This window comes from Artibeus jamaicensis, unplaced genomic scaffold, assembly GCF_021234435.1.
Source record: "Artibeus jamaicensis isolate MK-2021 breed Jamaican fruit bat unplaced genomic scaffold, CSHL_Jam_final contig_354, whole genome shotgun sequence".
In the NCBI taxonomy this organism is placed as follows: domain Eukaryota; kingdom Metazoa; phylum Chordata; class Mammalia; order Chiroptera; family Phyllostomidae; genus Artibeus; species Artibeus jamaicensis.
This window is the reverse complement of record NW_026521803.1, coordinates 11,713,616-11,728,991: the sequence shown is the minus strand read 5'-3', so window position 1 is coordinate 11,728,991 and position 15,376 is coordinate 11,713,616. Positions and strand designations below refer to the sequence as shown.

The window sequence follows — 15,376 nt, the reverse complement described above, 5'->3', positions numbered from 1 at the left end:
ATGCCTTGTAGTCATGTAAAGTACAAGATATGCGAATTTGTAAGGTAAACCTATTTGACATTTATGACCAGCCACTAGTTTTGTAGGTTCTTGGAAAACTGATGAATTGATTGTTTATTAACCATATCTACATAATCCGATTAGCAAATTTGTTTCTAAAACTAATGACTGTTACTATGAAAGGTAATACTGATTTTTAAAGTACAAATGTGACTTACTCGGAATGCATAAAGAAAATGTTTTTGGCTTTCTCTAGGTTGCAGCATACACATCCACAGGGGTACATTTATTGTAGCCGTGTATCTTACAGAGTTTGGGGGAATTTTAGCTATATTTCCTGATTCTGAACTCGCTAAAATATCTTCTAGGTGCATATCTGACTTTAAATAACTTTGTTGGGTAAAGGAGTGGGGTATAAGGACCTCATGTCTCAGTATTAAGTTTCAGGCTACTATAATAGTTTTAGAAATAGGAAAGTATGGTTTTAATGAAGGGGAATTAGCTGTTTATTAATCTGACATCACCTCTTGCTAACACGGTCTCTTATATCCATAATGTCATATTACTTTTATTCATTGATTTAAGCTCTGCTATTACTATGATACTTCCCTCTACTATAATAGCAAATCTAAGAACTGAGGTCAGGCTAAAAATTCTCTTATGCCTTCAACAAAGGTATTGAAATTTAATCAGGTATTGGGGGATCAGGCATCTTCCTTAAAATGCTAGGTTCTATTTCCTTATTTCAGCTATGAGTTTAGGAATATTCCATGGATTTCTTGTTTTTACAGAGAGACTTTCTTGCTCTTCTCAAATGGCAACTTTTAATGACCAGTGAATATTTGTACTTTGAATAAATAGAATGTTCTGTTTTTATTGTATTTGCATGGAAACAAATATATACCTAAATCAGGTAAACTTACTGATTTAAGAGAAGTAATTATTTTAAGTAGGAAGAAAAAGTAAAGGAAATTAAATATTTTTTATTTAAGTAGCTGAATGTGGTTTCATTAGACATTCGGAATCCTAAAGAAGTTCCCATTTTGCTTATACATTGACTTCAGCTACCAAACTTTCTTTGAATAGAAAATTCAGAGTTTTAATAATTGAATATATAAGTAAATAAAGTAATAGACTCTTGGAATTTATTTAAGCTTAAAAATTTATTGTTCTCTTTTGGCCCTTTCCTCTGCAATCTGTTTTTTTTTTTTTGGCAGATTTTGAATGACTGGGACAGACATTTATAAGTATCAAAACTTTTTAGCTTATGCTCTATAGAGCATGCTTTATAATAGGCAATGTAGAGTTTATCAAATAGACATATTTATTTGATAAGCCATATTAGTCTCTTGCCATATTTGACATTTGAAATAATTTTTTATAGGTTAATTATTAAAGGTGATTGGTACACAGCCTGTAATCTTAGAATCAAGCTTTCCTCATTCAGCTTGTAGTTTCAAGTTGCCTTTATTTTTCTGTTGGAAATATTGTGATGTTTGTCAATGTAGACATGAACAGTGTTTTTGGTGATTAGAAATATAAATCTAGAATTTACATGTAAAATCTTTTTTTTTAAAGAACATACCTTTTTTTAAATTTTATTTTTTATTGATTATGCCATTACAGTTGTTCTTTTCCCCCCTTCATTCCCCTCCACCCTACCTCCCCGTCCCCACCATTACCCCCGTTTAGTTTATGACCATGTGTCTCAAGTTCTTTAGATTCTATATTTCCCATATTATTCTTGCCCTCCCATCTATTTTCTATCTACCATCTATGCTACTTATTTTCTGTACCTTCTCCCCCCTTCTCCTTTTCCCACTCCCCTGTTGCTAACCCTCCTTGAGATCTTCATTTCTATGTTTCCACTCCTGATCTAGCTGTCCTTTTAGTTTGCTTTTGTTTTAGGTGTGGTTGTTAGTAACTGTGAGTTTGCTGACCTTTCACTGTTCATGTTTCTTTAACTTCTTTTTCTTAGATAAGTCCCTTTAACATTTCATATAAGGGCTTGGTAATGATGAACTCCTTGAATTTGATCTTATCTGAAAAGCACTTTATCTGTCCTTCCATTCTAAATGAAAGTTTTGTTGGATAGAGTAATCTTGGTTGTAGGTCTTTGGATTTCATGACTTGAAATACCTCTTTCCAGCCCCTTCTTGCCTGTAAGGTCTCTTTTGAGAAATCAGCTGATAGTCTGATGGGAGCTCCTTTGTAGGTGACTGTCCCCTTATCTCTTGCTGCTTCTAGGATTCTCTCCTTCACTTTAATCTTGGCTAATGTAATTATGATGTGCCTTGGTGTGTTCCTTCTTGGGTCCAACTTCTTTGGGACTCTCTGAGCTTCCTGGATTTCCTGGAAGTCTATTGCCTTTGCCAGATTGGGGAAATTCCCCTTTATTATTTGTTCAAATAAGTTTTCCACTGGTGGCTGTTCCTTTTCCCCTTCTGGTACCCCTATAATTCGGATGTTGGAGTGTTTAAAGATGTCCTGGAGGTTCCTAAGCCTCTCCTCATTTTTTTGAATTCTTGTTTCTTCACTCTTTTCTGTTTGGCCATTATTTGCTTTCTTCTGGTCCACTCCATTGATTTGAGTCCCAGTTTCCTTTTCATCGCTATTGGTTTCCTGTGCAATTCCATTCATTTTAATTATTTTCACCTTTATGTGTTTCTCTAATTTGTGGCTATAATCAACCAGATCTGTGAGCATCCTGACACCAGTGTTGTAAACTGTGCATCTGAGAGTTTTGCTATTTCTTCATCGCTCAGATTTATAGGCTCTGGGGCTTTGAGATCTTGAGCCATTTTTGGTCTGTTTGTGCCCATTAAGTATGCGGAGCGGAGCGGAGCGTTGGACTCCCAGGTAGCTGGTTTGTGATGCTGTATGTGGGGGCGTGGTCAGAGCGGGGAAATGGCGACCCCCTCTACTGTTTCTCACCACTGGGTGAGCAGCAGAGCCTTAGGTGGTTCCCCAGGGCAGAGCCACTCAGGTCGCTGGGTTATGACGCTGTAGGTGGAGGCGGGGTCAGAGCTGGGAAATGGCAGTGCCCTCTGCTGCCGCTAGCCGCTGGGGTGTGCTGGGTCCCGTCTAACCGCCCAGTCCCTTGCCGGTCTATCTGCATAGGAATGCGGGACCACAGTCAAATCTCGGCCCTGCTCCCTTGCTGGTTCCCTGCGGTCATTCGCTCGGTCGCTCACTAGGTCCACCTGTTGCAACCCTGCGCCTGGGTTCTGCGAGCCTGAGTCCTCTGACCGAGTTTTCCTGTGCAACCCTGCTCCGCCAGCTGCTGGTTTCGTCCCTCTTACAGGTCAGGCTGAAGAATTTGTTGTTATCAGACTTGGAAAAGTTCAATTTTCTGTGTTCTGGCTGTGTTTTTTGTTGCTAATATTTAGTTGACTCTAAACTTGGTTGTGTGAGAAAGCATGGCATCTCCACCTATGCCTCCATCTTGGCGGAAGTCTAAAATCATTCTTTTTGATTCTGTTGGTGATTGTAGGTTTAGATCTGGAGTCATAGAGCTATAAATATTATTAATTCCCAAAGTTTATTCAGAAGTTGTTTCACTGTTTTTGATCTGCTTCTTACCTTTTTTAAAAAAAAATTAAATCTCTTGCTTATACTGGTTAACTTTTTAATACGGGTATAGGTGAATTTTCTTAATATGGCACTAACCTGCCTTACAACTTCTGAATCTCTTTTACTCATTTTGACATAAATTTTTAGTGGCTAATACAAAGTATGATAGTTACACTGAATCAGAGTATCTGGTGTACAGTGGTATTCTTAACATTATTTTCACTCTTACAACCTTTGGAATTTATTTGAAAAAGCATTTGAGAAAATCAAGATATCAAACTATTCTTTTTCTTTTCTTTCCTTTTTTAAAAACATGTTTTTAAAAATTTTTGTTAGATTTTATTTATTTCTTTTTAGAGAGAGGGGAAGGAAGGGAGAAAGAAGGAGAGAAGTATCACTGTGTGGTTGCCTTTCATGTACCCCATGCTGGGGACCTGGCCTACAACCCAAGCATGCATTCTGACTGGGAATTGAACCAGCAACCCTTTGCTTCATAGGCTGGCCCTCAATCCACTGGGCCACAACAGTTGGGGCTATCCTTTTTAGTTTTGATATAAAAATATAACGTCTAGTTTTAAACCTCTTCTAGACTTTTAGGGAATAATATTTTTTTCTGGGCTCTTGTTTATGTTACTTATTTTGCAGGTCCTTCACAGGGTGGTCCAGGTCCTCAGTACCCTAACTACCCACAGGGACAAGGTCAGCAGTATGGGGGATATAGACCAACACAACCTGGACCACCACAGCCACCACAGCAGAGGCCTTATGGATATGACCAGGTAAGTTAACTGGCCAACTGCGTGATTGTTGCATTGTTTGTGCATTCTCGATTAGGTTAAATATTTTTACTTGAAGGCTTATTTTCCCCTTCTTCCATTCACAATACACAAGTTAACCAACAGAAACCTATTTACTTTTAACTTCTTTTCATAGAATTCTAGCACAGTGGATCATAATTATACTAATGTGTAAAACATTGTCTTAGCATTCATTCATATTCTTTCATTCTCATTCCTATTCTCTTTATCTCTTTCTTCTACCTCACTGCATTTCCTTCACATCCAAATGATATTCCTTCCTTCTAAATTCATATTTATTATCTGTCTCTGTTGCCTCTTTCATGAACATATCCATTATCTCAAGTCTTAATACACTTTCTTTTTATTACCTTTCCTTCTAATTTCAAATAGTATCTCTAAGATAATTGTATTCTCTTGACCCTAATGTTTATTTAGGTCTCTTCTTTTCAACAGTAAACTTCTCAGACTTAATAATCTGTGTCACAGTCATACTTTTGTGGATCTTCTCAGACATACTCTGAATAATAATAGAAATGATTTATTACATTGGCGATTTCTTTAGAGTGATTTCAGGTTTGCTAATGACTTTCTGGTGAGGCTAACCTGGCCCATTCACTACTTAAGCTACCTAGAGTAGTTTTATTTTTTGTAAGTTAGGGTTTCAGAGCCAGGTGATCTGGTTTGACGAGCAACTCATATGTGGTGTTAATGAGAAATTGAGGCATGAGCATTCTGTTACTAACCGTGTTTCAAGCATACCTCTTCTTACTGACACTTTCTATTTAAGTGACAAAGATAAAAGAGACATAAGAGACTCAAACTAAAAGGCTAAGGGTAGATGACTAATACTGTCAAAGGATTAAGAAGAGGATTTATTAAATTTTTAAAGCACAATAAATCTTGGCTCCTGAGTATTTAAGGGCAAGATTCTTAAGCAGGTAACATTTAGGCTCATTCTAATCCACAAGTTAACTTTTTAAAAAGTGAGATTCTGGTCACTTACTCCCCCGTTCAACAAATATTTCATTAATTTTTGGTGCGTTGAACACTTTATTAGTTCCTAGATAAGTGAAAGAGTCACGTCCCTATAGCAAGTGAGCTATTATGTTGATTTTTTTTTACCTCGTTTTGGCATTTAACACATGTTCCTATTTTCATTCTGTCAATCCTTGGCTCAGTGTTTTTCTGTACTTACCCTGTCTTATACACGGAGGGCCTCCAAAAAAAAAAAAGGAATTGTTTTCTGAAGGGCGGGCCTCTTGTAGTACAGGCTTCCCGTGCTAGGCGAATGTTCTAGGAACCCGTATGTATCAGTGTACCAGCTGGTGGTGTTGGGAGAGGCTGTGATCAGGGAATTTTTTGGAAAACTTTCAGTGTGTTTGTCCATTTTGTGATGGGTGATTTATGAGAGCACCTGCCCACACTGCACTTAGCGTTCAGCAGCTTTTGACCAAAAGTGGCATGACCCTCCCCATTCACTGGTCCCATTCACTGGTTCTCACGTGTAGCAACTTTTTTGTTTCCCCGGATGAGAAGAGTACTCAAAGGGAAATGTTTTGCTGATCTGGAAGAGGTGAAACAAAAAAAATGGCAGAAGTACCAGAATGCATCAGAATCAATGAGTTAAAAAACTGTTTTCAGCAGTGGGGGAAAATGTCTCAATAGGTATATTGCGTCAAATGGAGACTATTCTGAAGGTGACTGAAGTTTAAACATGTAAGAATAAATACACATTTTTTAAATAAATAAATTCCTTTTTGGGGAGGCTCCCGTTTTGTCACCCCTTTTATTTTCAGTATCTTTTTTTTTAGATTTTATTTTCAGGGTCCTTAGCTAATCCTTCTCAACCCAACTTCAACTCCATCTTTCCTCCTATGTACAACACATCTCTCTTTTGGTGTCTTGCCATTTTCCTCAACTTCAGCGTGTCACGGACTAAGCTAACCATTTTCTGTATAAATCAATGATTTTCTAAATACCCTAAACTTAACATCATTAAGTAAATGTTTTCTTGAGCAACATGGACATGCCACGTACTAGCATTGCAGTATAGTGGGAACTAAGATAGATCTGTATTCTGCCTTTGTGAACTTCTAGATGGGGTTCAGAACTAAGCAGATGACATAATAATATAGTATGAGAAGTATTTGGATGAGGAAAGGCAAGATTTTTGTAGAAGGAAGCTTCTAACCCAGTTAGAGGAAAAAAATGTTCCTCGGGGAGTATTATATAAGTGTTAGCGACTTACTATGTAAGCACGAGAGCCAAGGATGAGTAGATATTAGCAAGGTAGACATAGTGGGGAAGGAAGGGTATTCTAGTCCAAAAAAACGTGTAATTGACAGTGGACTATGTTGAGACGTGTGGTTCCGTAAAGCAGCAGCACAGGGAAGAAGAGGCCAAACTGGAGAAATAAATTGGGGTAGATTAGGAAGACTCTTCCGATATTAGGCCCTTGGTAAACATTACATATGGTATTATGTTTGGTATATGATAGATACATGATGTACAGCTACCCTTGAACAATATGGATTTAAACTACATGGACCCAGTTATAAGTGGAATTTTTTCCAGCTGACTGCAGTTCAGTTGAGCCACACAGTTGAAACCTGTCTTGTTGGTAATCCACCTATGCAGAAGGCTAACTGTAGTTACATATGGATTTTTGATTGTGCAGGAGGGTAGTGCCCCAACCCCCATATTGTTCAAGGTTTAACTATACTTCTTTGGTCATCATGATTATTCTACCCCTAATGTCCTTAGGGACTTGGGACTACACTGTAGATAAAGACCAGGGATGTTTGTGTGATCGCCAGCCACATCTGCTTCCCCATGAGAAGAGGCTGTGAGGCGGGGAGCACTTCAGCTACTCTGCGTCAGTAGTCTCTCCACACCGGTTTGGGTTTCACCTCGTCTGTAGTCCTCAGCCCAAACGCCTGGTGGCTTCTTTATTTTAGGTGGAGTGGTTACTTCTTCAAGATGGTTAAGACAATGGAAAACCAATACAGATTGTTAGACTGAATAGTAACATAATTATGGTAATGGCTTAGGTAAATGAATCCTGTAGCAATGTGCAAGATGAATTAAAAACAGGAGAAAATGAAGAGAGAAAGCCTTGTTAGGGGGCTGCTGGTTTCTCCATCGCACTCTCGGTGAACAGCGGGTATATTCTTCCAGTTCTTCAGGTTAAAAGCCTGAGTAATGCTTGACTCCCTTCTTTTTTTTTGCAAATCATTCATTTTGTCAAGCGGCAAATCTCATCTCTACCCTCAAAATATATATAGGCACACCTGGCTGGTGTGGCTCGGTTTGTTAGAGTGACTAAAAACTGAAAGATAGTGGGTTCGCTTCCCGGTCAGGGCACATACCTAGGTTGCAGGTTTGGTCAGGGTCAGGGTGTGTACAAGAGGCAGCCGACCAATACTTTTCTCTGGCATTGGTGTTCCTCTCCCTCTCTTTTTCTCTCTCTGAAATTAAGAGTGTCCTCTGGTGAGGATAAAATACATATCTAGTATCTACTCATTTTTTAAAAATTTTATTTTTCAATTACAGTTTATATTCAGTATTATTTTATACTAGTTTCAGAGGTAGAGTGGAGTGGTTAGACAATCATATCCTGTGATATTTCAAGTACTCACCTGGCACATACCTCATTTTTATGATATTCTTCACCATATTGCCTATTTTGTACTTTATACCTCTGTGACTATTTTGCAACTACCAATTTGTACGTCTTAATTCCTTACCTTTTTTATAACCTCCTGCCCCCACTCAAGCCAGAGTCACAGCCATCACTTACCTGGCCTGTTGCAGTAGTATCTTCCTGTTTGATCCTGGCTCCCCTGCAGGGTGTGCTCTACATAGGACCTGTGATCTTTTAAAAACACTGGTCAGATTGTGCCCCCCCTCTGCTGGAAACCCTGTGGTACCTTTACTCTCACTCGGTCTAAAACCCAGACTTCGTAACAGCCTGTAAGGCCCTGCACGACTTGTGTCCTCGTCTCCTAGCCCACCACCTTACCTCTGTTCAGACCCTGCCCCGCTCACTGCCACACTCACTCCACTCAGTCACGTGAGCATGCGTGCAAGCATGTTTCTGGCTCACTCCCTTCGTATTTCCTGCTCCCTCTAGAAACTCCTCCCCTTGCCTGTAAAACCTGCTTCCTTACTTTCTTCACATCTTTGCTCTGGTAGGTCATCATATAATATCAAGGAGTTCTTCAGTATTTATCTATCTAAAACAGTAATACCCTCAATTGCCTTATTCTGTTTTCTTCTTAGTATAGTATAATTGACGTACAATAAACTGCATATATTAAAAATGTACAGTTTGGTATACTTTGACGTGTATATTATATACTCATGAAGCCACCATCAAAATCAAAATAATGAAAAATTCTTCATTCCCAAACGTTTTTGTGCCCCTTTGAAATTCTTCCCCTTACAACCAAAGTTTCCCTTGATGACCACTAATCTACTGTCTTTCACTATAGATTAGTTAACATTTTTCAGAATTTTATTTAAATTGAATCATACAGTAGGTGTTTTTTTGTTGGGTTTTTTAGTCTGGCTTCTTTAACTCAGCATGATTATTCTGATGTTTGTTCTTACTGTATGTATCAACAATTCCTCTTTATTGCTATATTCCATCATTATATGGATATACCACAATCTCTTTATCCTTTGAAGTATAAATGGAAGTTTCAGTTTCTATTTTGGGGCTCTGACAGATTTAGTGCTATAAACATAAGTGTATAAATCTTTGTGTGGACTTTCATTTTTCTTGGATAAATACGTACTAGTGGAATGTTGGGACCATGTAATAGCATATGTTGAACTTGTTAAGAGGCTGCCAAATTGTTCCCAACATGATGGTACCACTTTACATTCCCATCAGTAGTGCATGAGTGTTTCAGTTCTCCCCATCCTTAGTAACACTCGATATGGTCAGTCCTTTTAATTTTACCTATTCTAATACATATATGTATAACGATGTATCATTGTGCTTTTATTTTGCATGTCTTAAGGACTGGTGATGGTTGACCATCTTCTTACAGGCTATTTTCTGATCTGTATAGAATCTTCAGATCTTTTGTTCATTTAAAAATTTGGCTATTTTTTTTACTATTTAATATTGAGGGCCATATATTCTAAATACAAGTTCTTAATCAGATATAATTTATAATTTTTTAATCAAATCTGTGTCTTGCTTTTTAATTCTCTTGACTGTCAAAGAGAGGAACTTGAAAAGTTTATTGAACTCTAGTTTATCAAGTTTTTCTTTTACAGCTTGTGCTTTCAGTATAATATGTAAGAAATCTTTACCTAGCCCAAGGTCACAAAGATTTACATTTAAGTCTGTGGTCCATTTTGAGTTAATTTTTTTGTTTATAGTGTGAGGTACAAATTGAAGTATGTGTGTTTTATTTTCTTTCAAATGGATAGATAGCAAATTTTCTCATCACCATTTGTTGAGAAGACTAATCTTTCTCTAGTGAATTATGTTTGAGCCTTTGCTGAATCAGTTATCTATAAAAATGTCAATTTCTGGAGTCCATGCTGTTAAAGTCATCAATTTATCTACCTTCATGGTGTCTTTATTACTACAGTTTTAGGTAAGCCTTCAAATAAGGTATTGTTAGTCTTTCAATGTTGTTCTTTTTCAGTATTGTTTTGGCATTTTAGGTCTTTTTCATTTCCATATGAATTTTAGAATTGGCTTATAGGTTTCTACAAAAAAAGGCTGCTGAGGTTTTCATTAGAATTGCCTTGAAACTGTAGATCAGGTTGGGGAGAAATGATATTTTTTCAGAAGTATTATGTTTTCAGTATACAGGTGTTAAAAAGACAGCTTTTGTCAGATTTATTCCTAAGCGTTTTGAATTTTTTGATACTATTGTAGATTAAAAAAAATTTTAATTTCTATTTGTTAGTTTCTAGTTATATATAAGTATAATTTATTTTTATATAATGATTTAAACTGTAACATTACTGATCTCACTATTTCTAGTAGCTTTTTTGTAGATTCCATCAGCATTTCTACATAGAAATGATGTCTCTGAATAAAGACAGTCTTCTTTCTTCTTTTCCAATCTGAATGCTTCCCCCTAACCCCACTTTTATCCCTGCTGCTCTTCACCCTCACTAGAACCTCCAATCCAGTATTGAATAGAAATAGTGAGAGTGGATATATATATATATGTATGTGCAAGAGTGGACAATTACCTTGTTCCTGATCTTAGGGGGAAGCCACCAGCCTTTCATAAGATGTAGGATTTTTGTAGATGTCCTTCATCAGGCAGAGGTTGTTGCTTGTATTCCTAGTTTGCTGAGAATTTTTGTCACAATGAACATTGAATTTTGTCAACTGATTTTTTCCTTAGCTATTATTAAGAATTATAGTTTTCCTTTTTTAAATTTGTAATATGTTAAGTTACATTGTATAATTTTCATATTTTAAATCAACCTTGCATACATAGGATAAATTCCACTTGATCATGATGTATATGCTTTTTAGATATCATTGGATGTGATCAGCTAATACTTTGTAAAGAATTTTTGCTTCTGTTTTTTCCAGGGATATTGTACTCTAGTTCTCTTTTCTTTCAATGTCTTTTGTTTTGATATCAAAGTAGCACTGAGTTTATAAAGTGAGTTGGGAATAATTTATCTCTCCTCAATTTTCTGGAAGGATTTTGTGTAAAGTTGGTATTGTTTTTTTTTAAATGTTTAGTATACTTCACCAATGAAGCCATCTAGGCCTAGAGTTTTATTTGAGGGAAGGATTTTAATTACCAAGTTATATTAATACATATGGAGTATTCATGTTACCTATTTACCATCTTTCTGTCTTGTTTGGTGAGTTGTCAAGATCTTTGGTCCACTTTTTAATTGGGTCGTTTATTTTCTTATAGTTGAGTTTTAAGACTTTTTTGTATATTTTGGGTAACAGTCCTTTTTCAGATGTGTCTTTTAAAAATACTGCATTGTCTTCCTGCCTTGTCTTCTCATTCTCCTGACCCTGTCCTTTGCAGAATAGAGAATTTTAATTTTGATGACGCCTAGCTTAATAATTTCTTTCATTTATCATGCCTTTAGTGTTACATCCAAAAAGTCATTACCAAAGTCAGAGTCACCTAGGTTTATGTCTGTGTCATTTTCCTGGAGGTTTATAGCTTCGTATGTTACATTTAGGTCTATAATACATTTTGAGTTAATTTTTCATTAAAGGTATAAGGCCTCTCTAGATTTTTTTTTTTTGCATGTCGATGTTTTGTTGAAGCACCATTTGTTGAAGACTGTCTTTGCTTCATCATGCTATGTTTGCTTATCTGTTGAAGATCAGTTGATCATATTTGTGTGGGTATGTTTCTGGGCTCTCTGTTCTGTTGCATTGATTGCTCTATTTGTCTGTTCTTTCACCAATACCATGCTGTCTTGATTGCTGTAGCTTTATAGTAAGTCATGAACTTGGATAGTGACAGCCCTCCAGCTTTGTTCTCCTCCTCCAGTATTGTATGACCATTCTAGGTCTTCTGTCTTTCATATAAACTTTAGAATCATTTTGCCAATATTCACAAAATAGCTTGCTGGGATTTTCATTGGGGTTGTGTTGAAGTTTTAGATCAAGAACTGACATGATGGTATTGATTTTCTTATGCATGAACGTGGAACATATCTTCATTTATTTAGTTTTTTATTTCATCAGTTTTTTATACTTTTTTCTCATATAGATCTTATATGTGTTTTATTAGATTTGTACCTAGGCACTTAATTTTGGGGAGTTCTGTTCTATATTGTATTTTTGTAATTTCATATTCTACTTGTTCACTATTGCTGTATAGAAAAGTGATTGACTCTGTATGTTAATCTTGATCCTATAACCTTGCTTATTAGTTTCAGGAGTTTTTTGTTGTTGTTGTTATTCTTTGGGATCTTTTTCCTTGATAATTATGTCATCTGCGGACAAAGATAGTTTTATTTTTTTCTTCCTAATTTGTGTACCTCTATTTCCTTTACTTACTGCGTATGCTAGGAATTCTAGTGCAGTGTTGAAAAGGTATAGTGAGAGGGTACATCCTTGCCTTTTTCCTGATCAGGTTTCATTAAGTATGATGTAGATGCTTTGATTTTTTTGGCACAGCATTTGTCTCCATATGACAGTTTATGTAGTTATTGTTTATTGTCATGCTGTCTTCTCATAATATGTCAGTTCTTTAAAGACATCACCATATGTTTTTATCATTGTTGAGTCTCCTCACTTAGTAGAACGTATTAGTCAATAAAGTATAAATAAGGACTTGACTTCCTAGATTTGAATGGTGATCATCGGAATGGAGAGAGAAGGAACCCCCTAAAAAAGTATTGTGGCAGAAAAATTTTAAGACTTTTATTTGATTAGATCAGTGAAAGAGAAATGTAAAGGTTTGTATTGCTTGGGTTTCTAGTCTAGGGGTCTTCTCATTGAGTGTACTTTAGAGTATACTGAAGTAATGAGTAATGAGTAGAGTATACATGAGTAATGTATTTACTTATATGGTTTCAGTTTCCCATGCTGTTGGCTGTTGTATCTCTATTTCTAGTTTAGTTCCCTCTCTGAAAAGAAGATACCTACCGGACATCTAACATAACCAAACTTATAATTTTTCTGTCCAAGACTATTCCTTCTTTCTAAGTATTCTTTACCAAAGAGAGAATGTACTATCACCTAGCTAGAATGCCAAGTGCCATATCTGATATTTTAACCTTTCTCCCTCTCCCTCTTTCCATCTAGTGAAGGATAGAATCTTGTAATCATTCTTCTTGAAATAACCCATCCACTTCTTTTTAACTGCTGCCTTCTCTTAGTTTAGACCATTAACATTTAGCTTCATCATGGCAGGATCCTCTCATACTGTCTTCTTACTTCTTTCCCCTTCATTCTTTACACTCTAGTCGGAGGAATTTTGTAATAAAAACAAAAAAAAAATCAAAGATGGAAACAGAGACAGAGAGAGAGAGGCATGCTGGGGTTTAGAGAGTTGGAGTGATTCACCTGAGACGGTAGAGCTAGGAGGTGGTGAAACTGGGTGGCAAATTCTGAGAGACTGGAGCCTCCAGTAACTAGAGGCTTTACTGTACTGTGCTGTCTACAGTACTGTCAAGATTACTTGAGTAGTTTGCAGAGCATTTTCAGGTTTTTCTTCTTTAGTAAATTTTTGAGGCAATGATTATAATTACCCTCACTAGTCAGATAAGAAAATAGAGAAAGGAAGGTTAGTTAACTTGCTCAAGGCCAAGAAACTCTTGCATGATGGAGTTGTAGTGGTACCTTGGTACTCGTTAATTTGTTCAGTCACTGTAACTGACGAAGACCAAAAGATGGAGCATTTTCTCTTGCAAAGTGGCATTGTGGCTCATACAAGTTCTGGCAAGTGCCCTCTAGTCCTGAGCAAACACCAAGCACTGAAACATTGTTTCTTGTCAAAATGCGAGGAGTCCAGAGTCTGACAAGTTCTGAAGTTACAACTGCACAGCAGTTTTTAACCTCCCTTCAGCTTTACAGTATTCATGATATGTGCAGTCACTTTCATCATTAATATCTCATTTGTACACATTTATTGGGGGAGCATTTTCCTTTAACATTGAGACTTGCTTATTTATAATTTATAATTTTTAAAAGCCCCTTTCATGTCCTCTCATTTAATTTCTGTCCTAACAAATGAGGTAGGAAATAATATAGCCATGAATAGAAAGAAAATTGAGATCCAGAGATGGAGGTGTTATAGTCCCACCTTATAAGTGAAAAAAAATGAGTCTTGAAGAGTTTTTAGACTCAAGTAGAAAGATGATAATTGAGTTAGGACTTAACAGTTGAAAAACAAGCTCCTGTATGATAAGCATTGACTCATGTTTCTTATTTTAAACTTTGTGTTACAGTAATCTTTAAACAAATACTAAAAAGGTGTGTATAACATGAATTCCTGTGTACCCCCCAATCAAGTTCAACAGTTATCAGCATTTTGCCAGTATTGTTTCATACACCCTCACACTAATTTTCTTCTTTTCAGAATATCTTAAATCCTAGATTTAATACTCTACCAACCAGTATTTCAAGATGAGCATTGACTTTAAATTATACTGAACATAACTATGTAAAGTACATTAATATTTTTTAAATGTTAATTCTATTTATGGTACATTTATCCATTAGATGTCTAGTGGCATTCAACAGATTTTCAAGTATATCTACTTTTGTAATGTGTAAGTTTTTAGAGTACTACTTCCTATGGTACACTGTTGATCTAAAGTAATTAATGTGACTTGAAGGGAGAAATTCCCTTTTTTAGAATAGGTGCTTTTATGAACATTTATTTTAAAAACATCTAAGAAATTTTTGATAAAAACATGTATTTTCTATTACAATATGTTTTTCTTTTCTTTTAACTTTTTTCTTCTCTTGTAGAGGAAAAGGTGTTTCTTCTCCAAAAGCTAAACTTAATAGTTGTACACTGGACATTATTTATCTCCCTTGTAGAATTTTGCTACTTCATATTCTTTTTGATATCTGTACTCTCTCTTCTCTCCTGTTCTGTCAGCCTACAGGCTTTCAAGTCTACTTTAAAAGCAACAAAACAAAACAAACTTCTCTTGATTTTATGTAACAGTATTGTTGGCCTTAGAGAAAGGCCCAAATCTTTAGAAGGGTTTTTTTTCTTTATCTCCCAGATATCTTTTCATTTTTGTCACTTATCCCAAGTACTTTTGATGTTAATTCATAATAGTTATTATGAGGTAAACAGCAACAAAGTTGTTACACTAGCATAAAATTTATATACTAATATATACTACACTGGAATTTAGAACCAGAACTTCTTCTTACTTATTCTTCCCCAAATCAGTTCAACAAAATTCACCAAACATTAAAATTTCTGCTGTGTGACAGGTACTATTCTATGCTCAAAGACCCTGAAATACATTTGCAAGTGAATGTAGTATTGAAGCAATTACAGAGGTACTGTGCA

At 36.1% G+C, this 15,376-nt stretch overlaps 1 protein-coding gene across 2 annotated transcripts in view; it reads left to right on the top strand.

The window, feature by feature from the left end:
* The window catches only part of SS18 (SS18 subunit of BAF chromatin remodeling complex), a 68,761-nt gene that overhangs the window by 51,456 nt on the left and 1,929 nt on the right, over positions 1 to 15,376 (top strand). For both annotated transcript variants that reach the window (XM_037127841.2, XM_037127842.2), the window contains one exon: positions 4,219 to 4,352. In XM_037127841.2, coding sequence (XP_036983736.2) covers positions 4,219 to 4,352 — 134 coding nt within the window. The remainder of the gene's footprint in view (positions 1 to 4,218; positions 4,353 to 15,376) is intronic.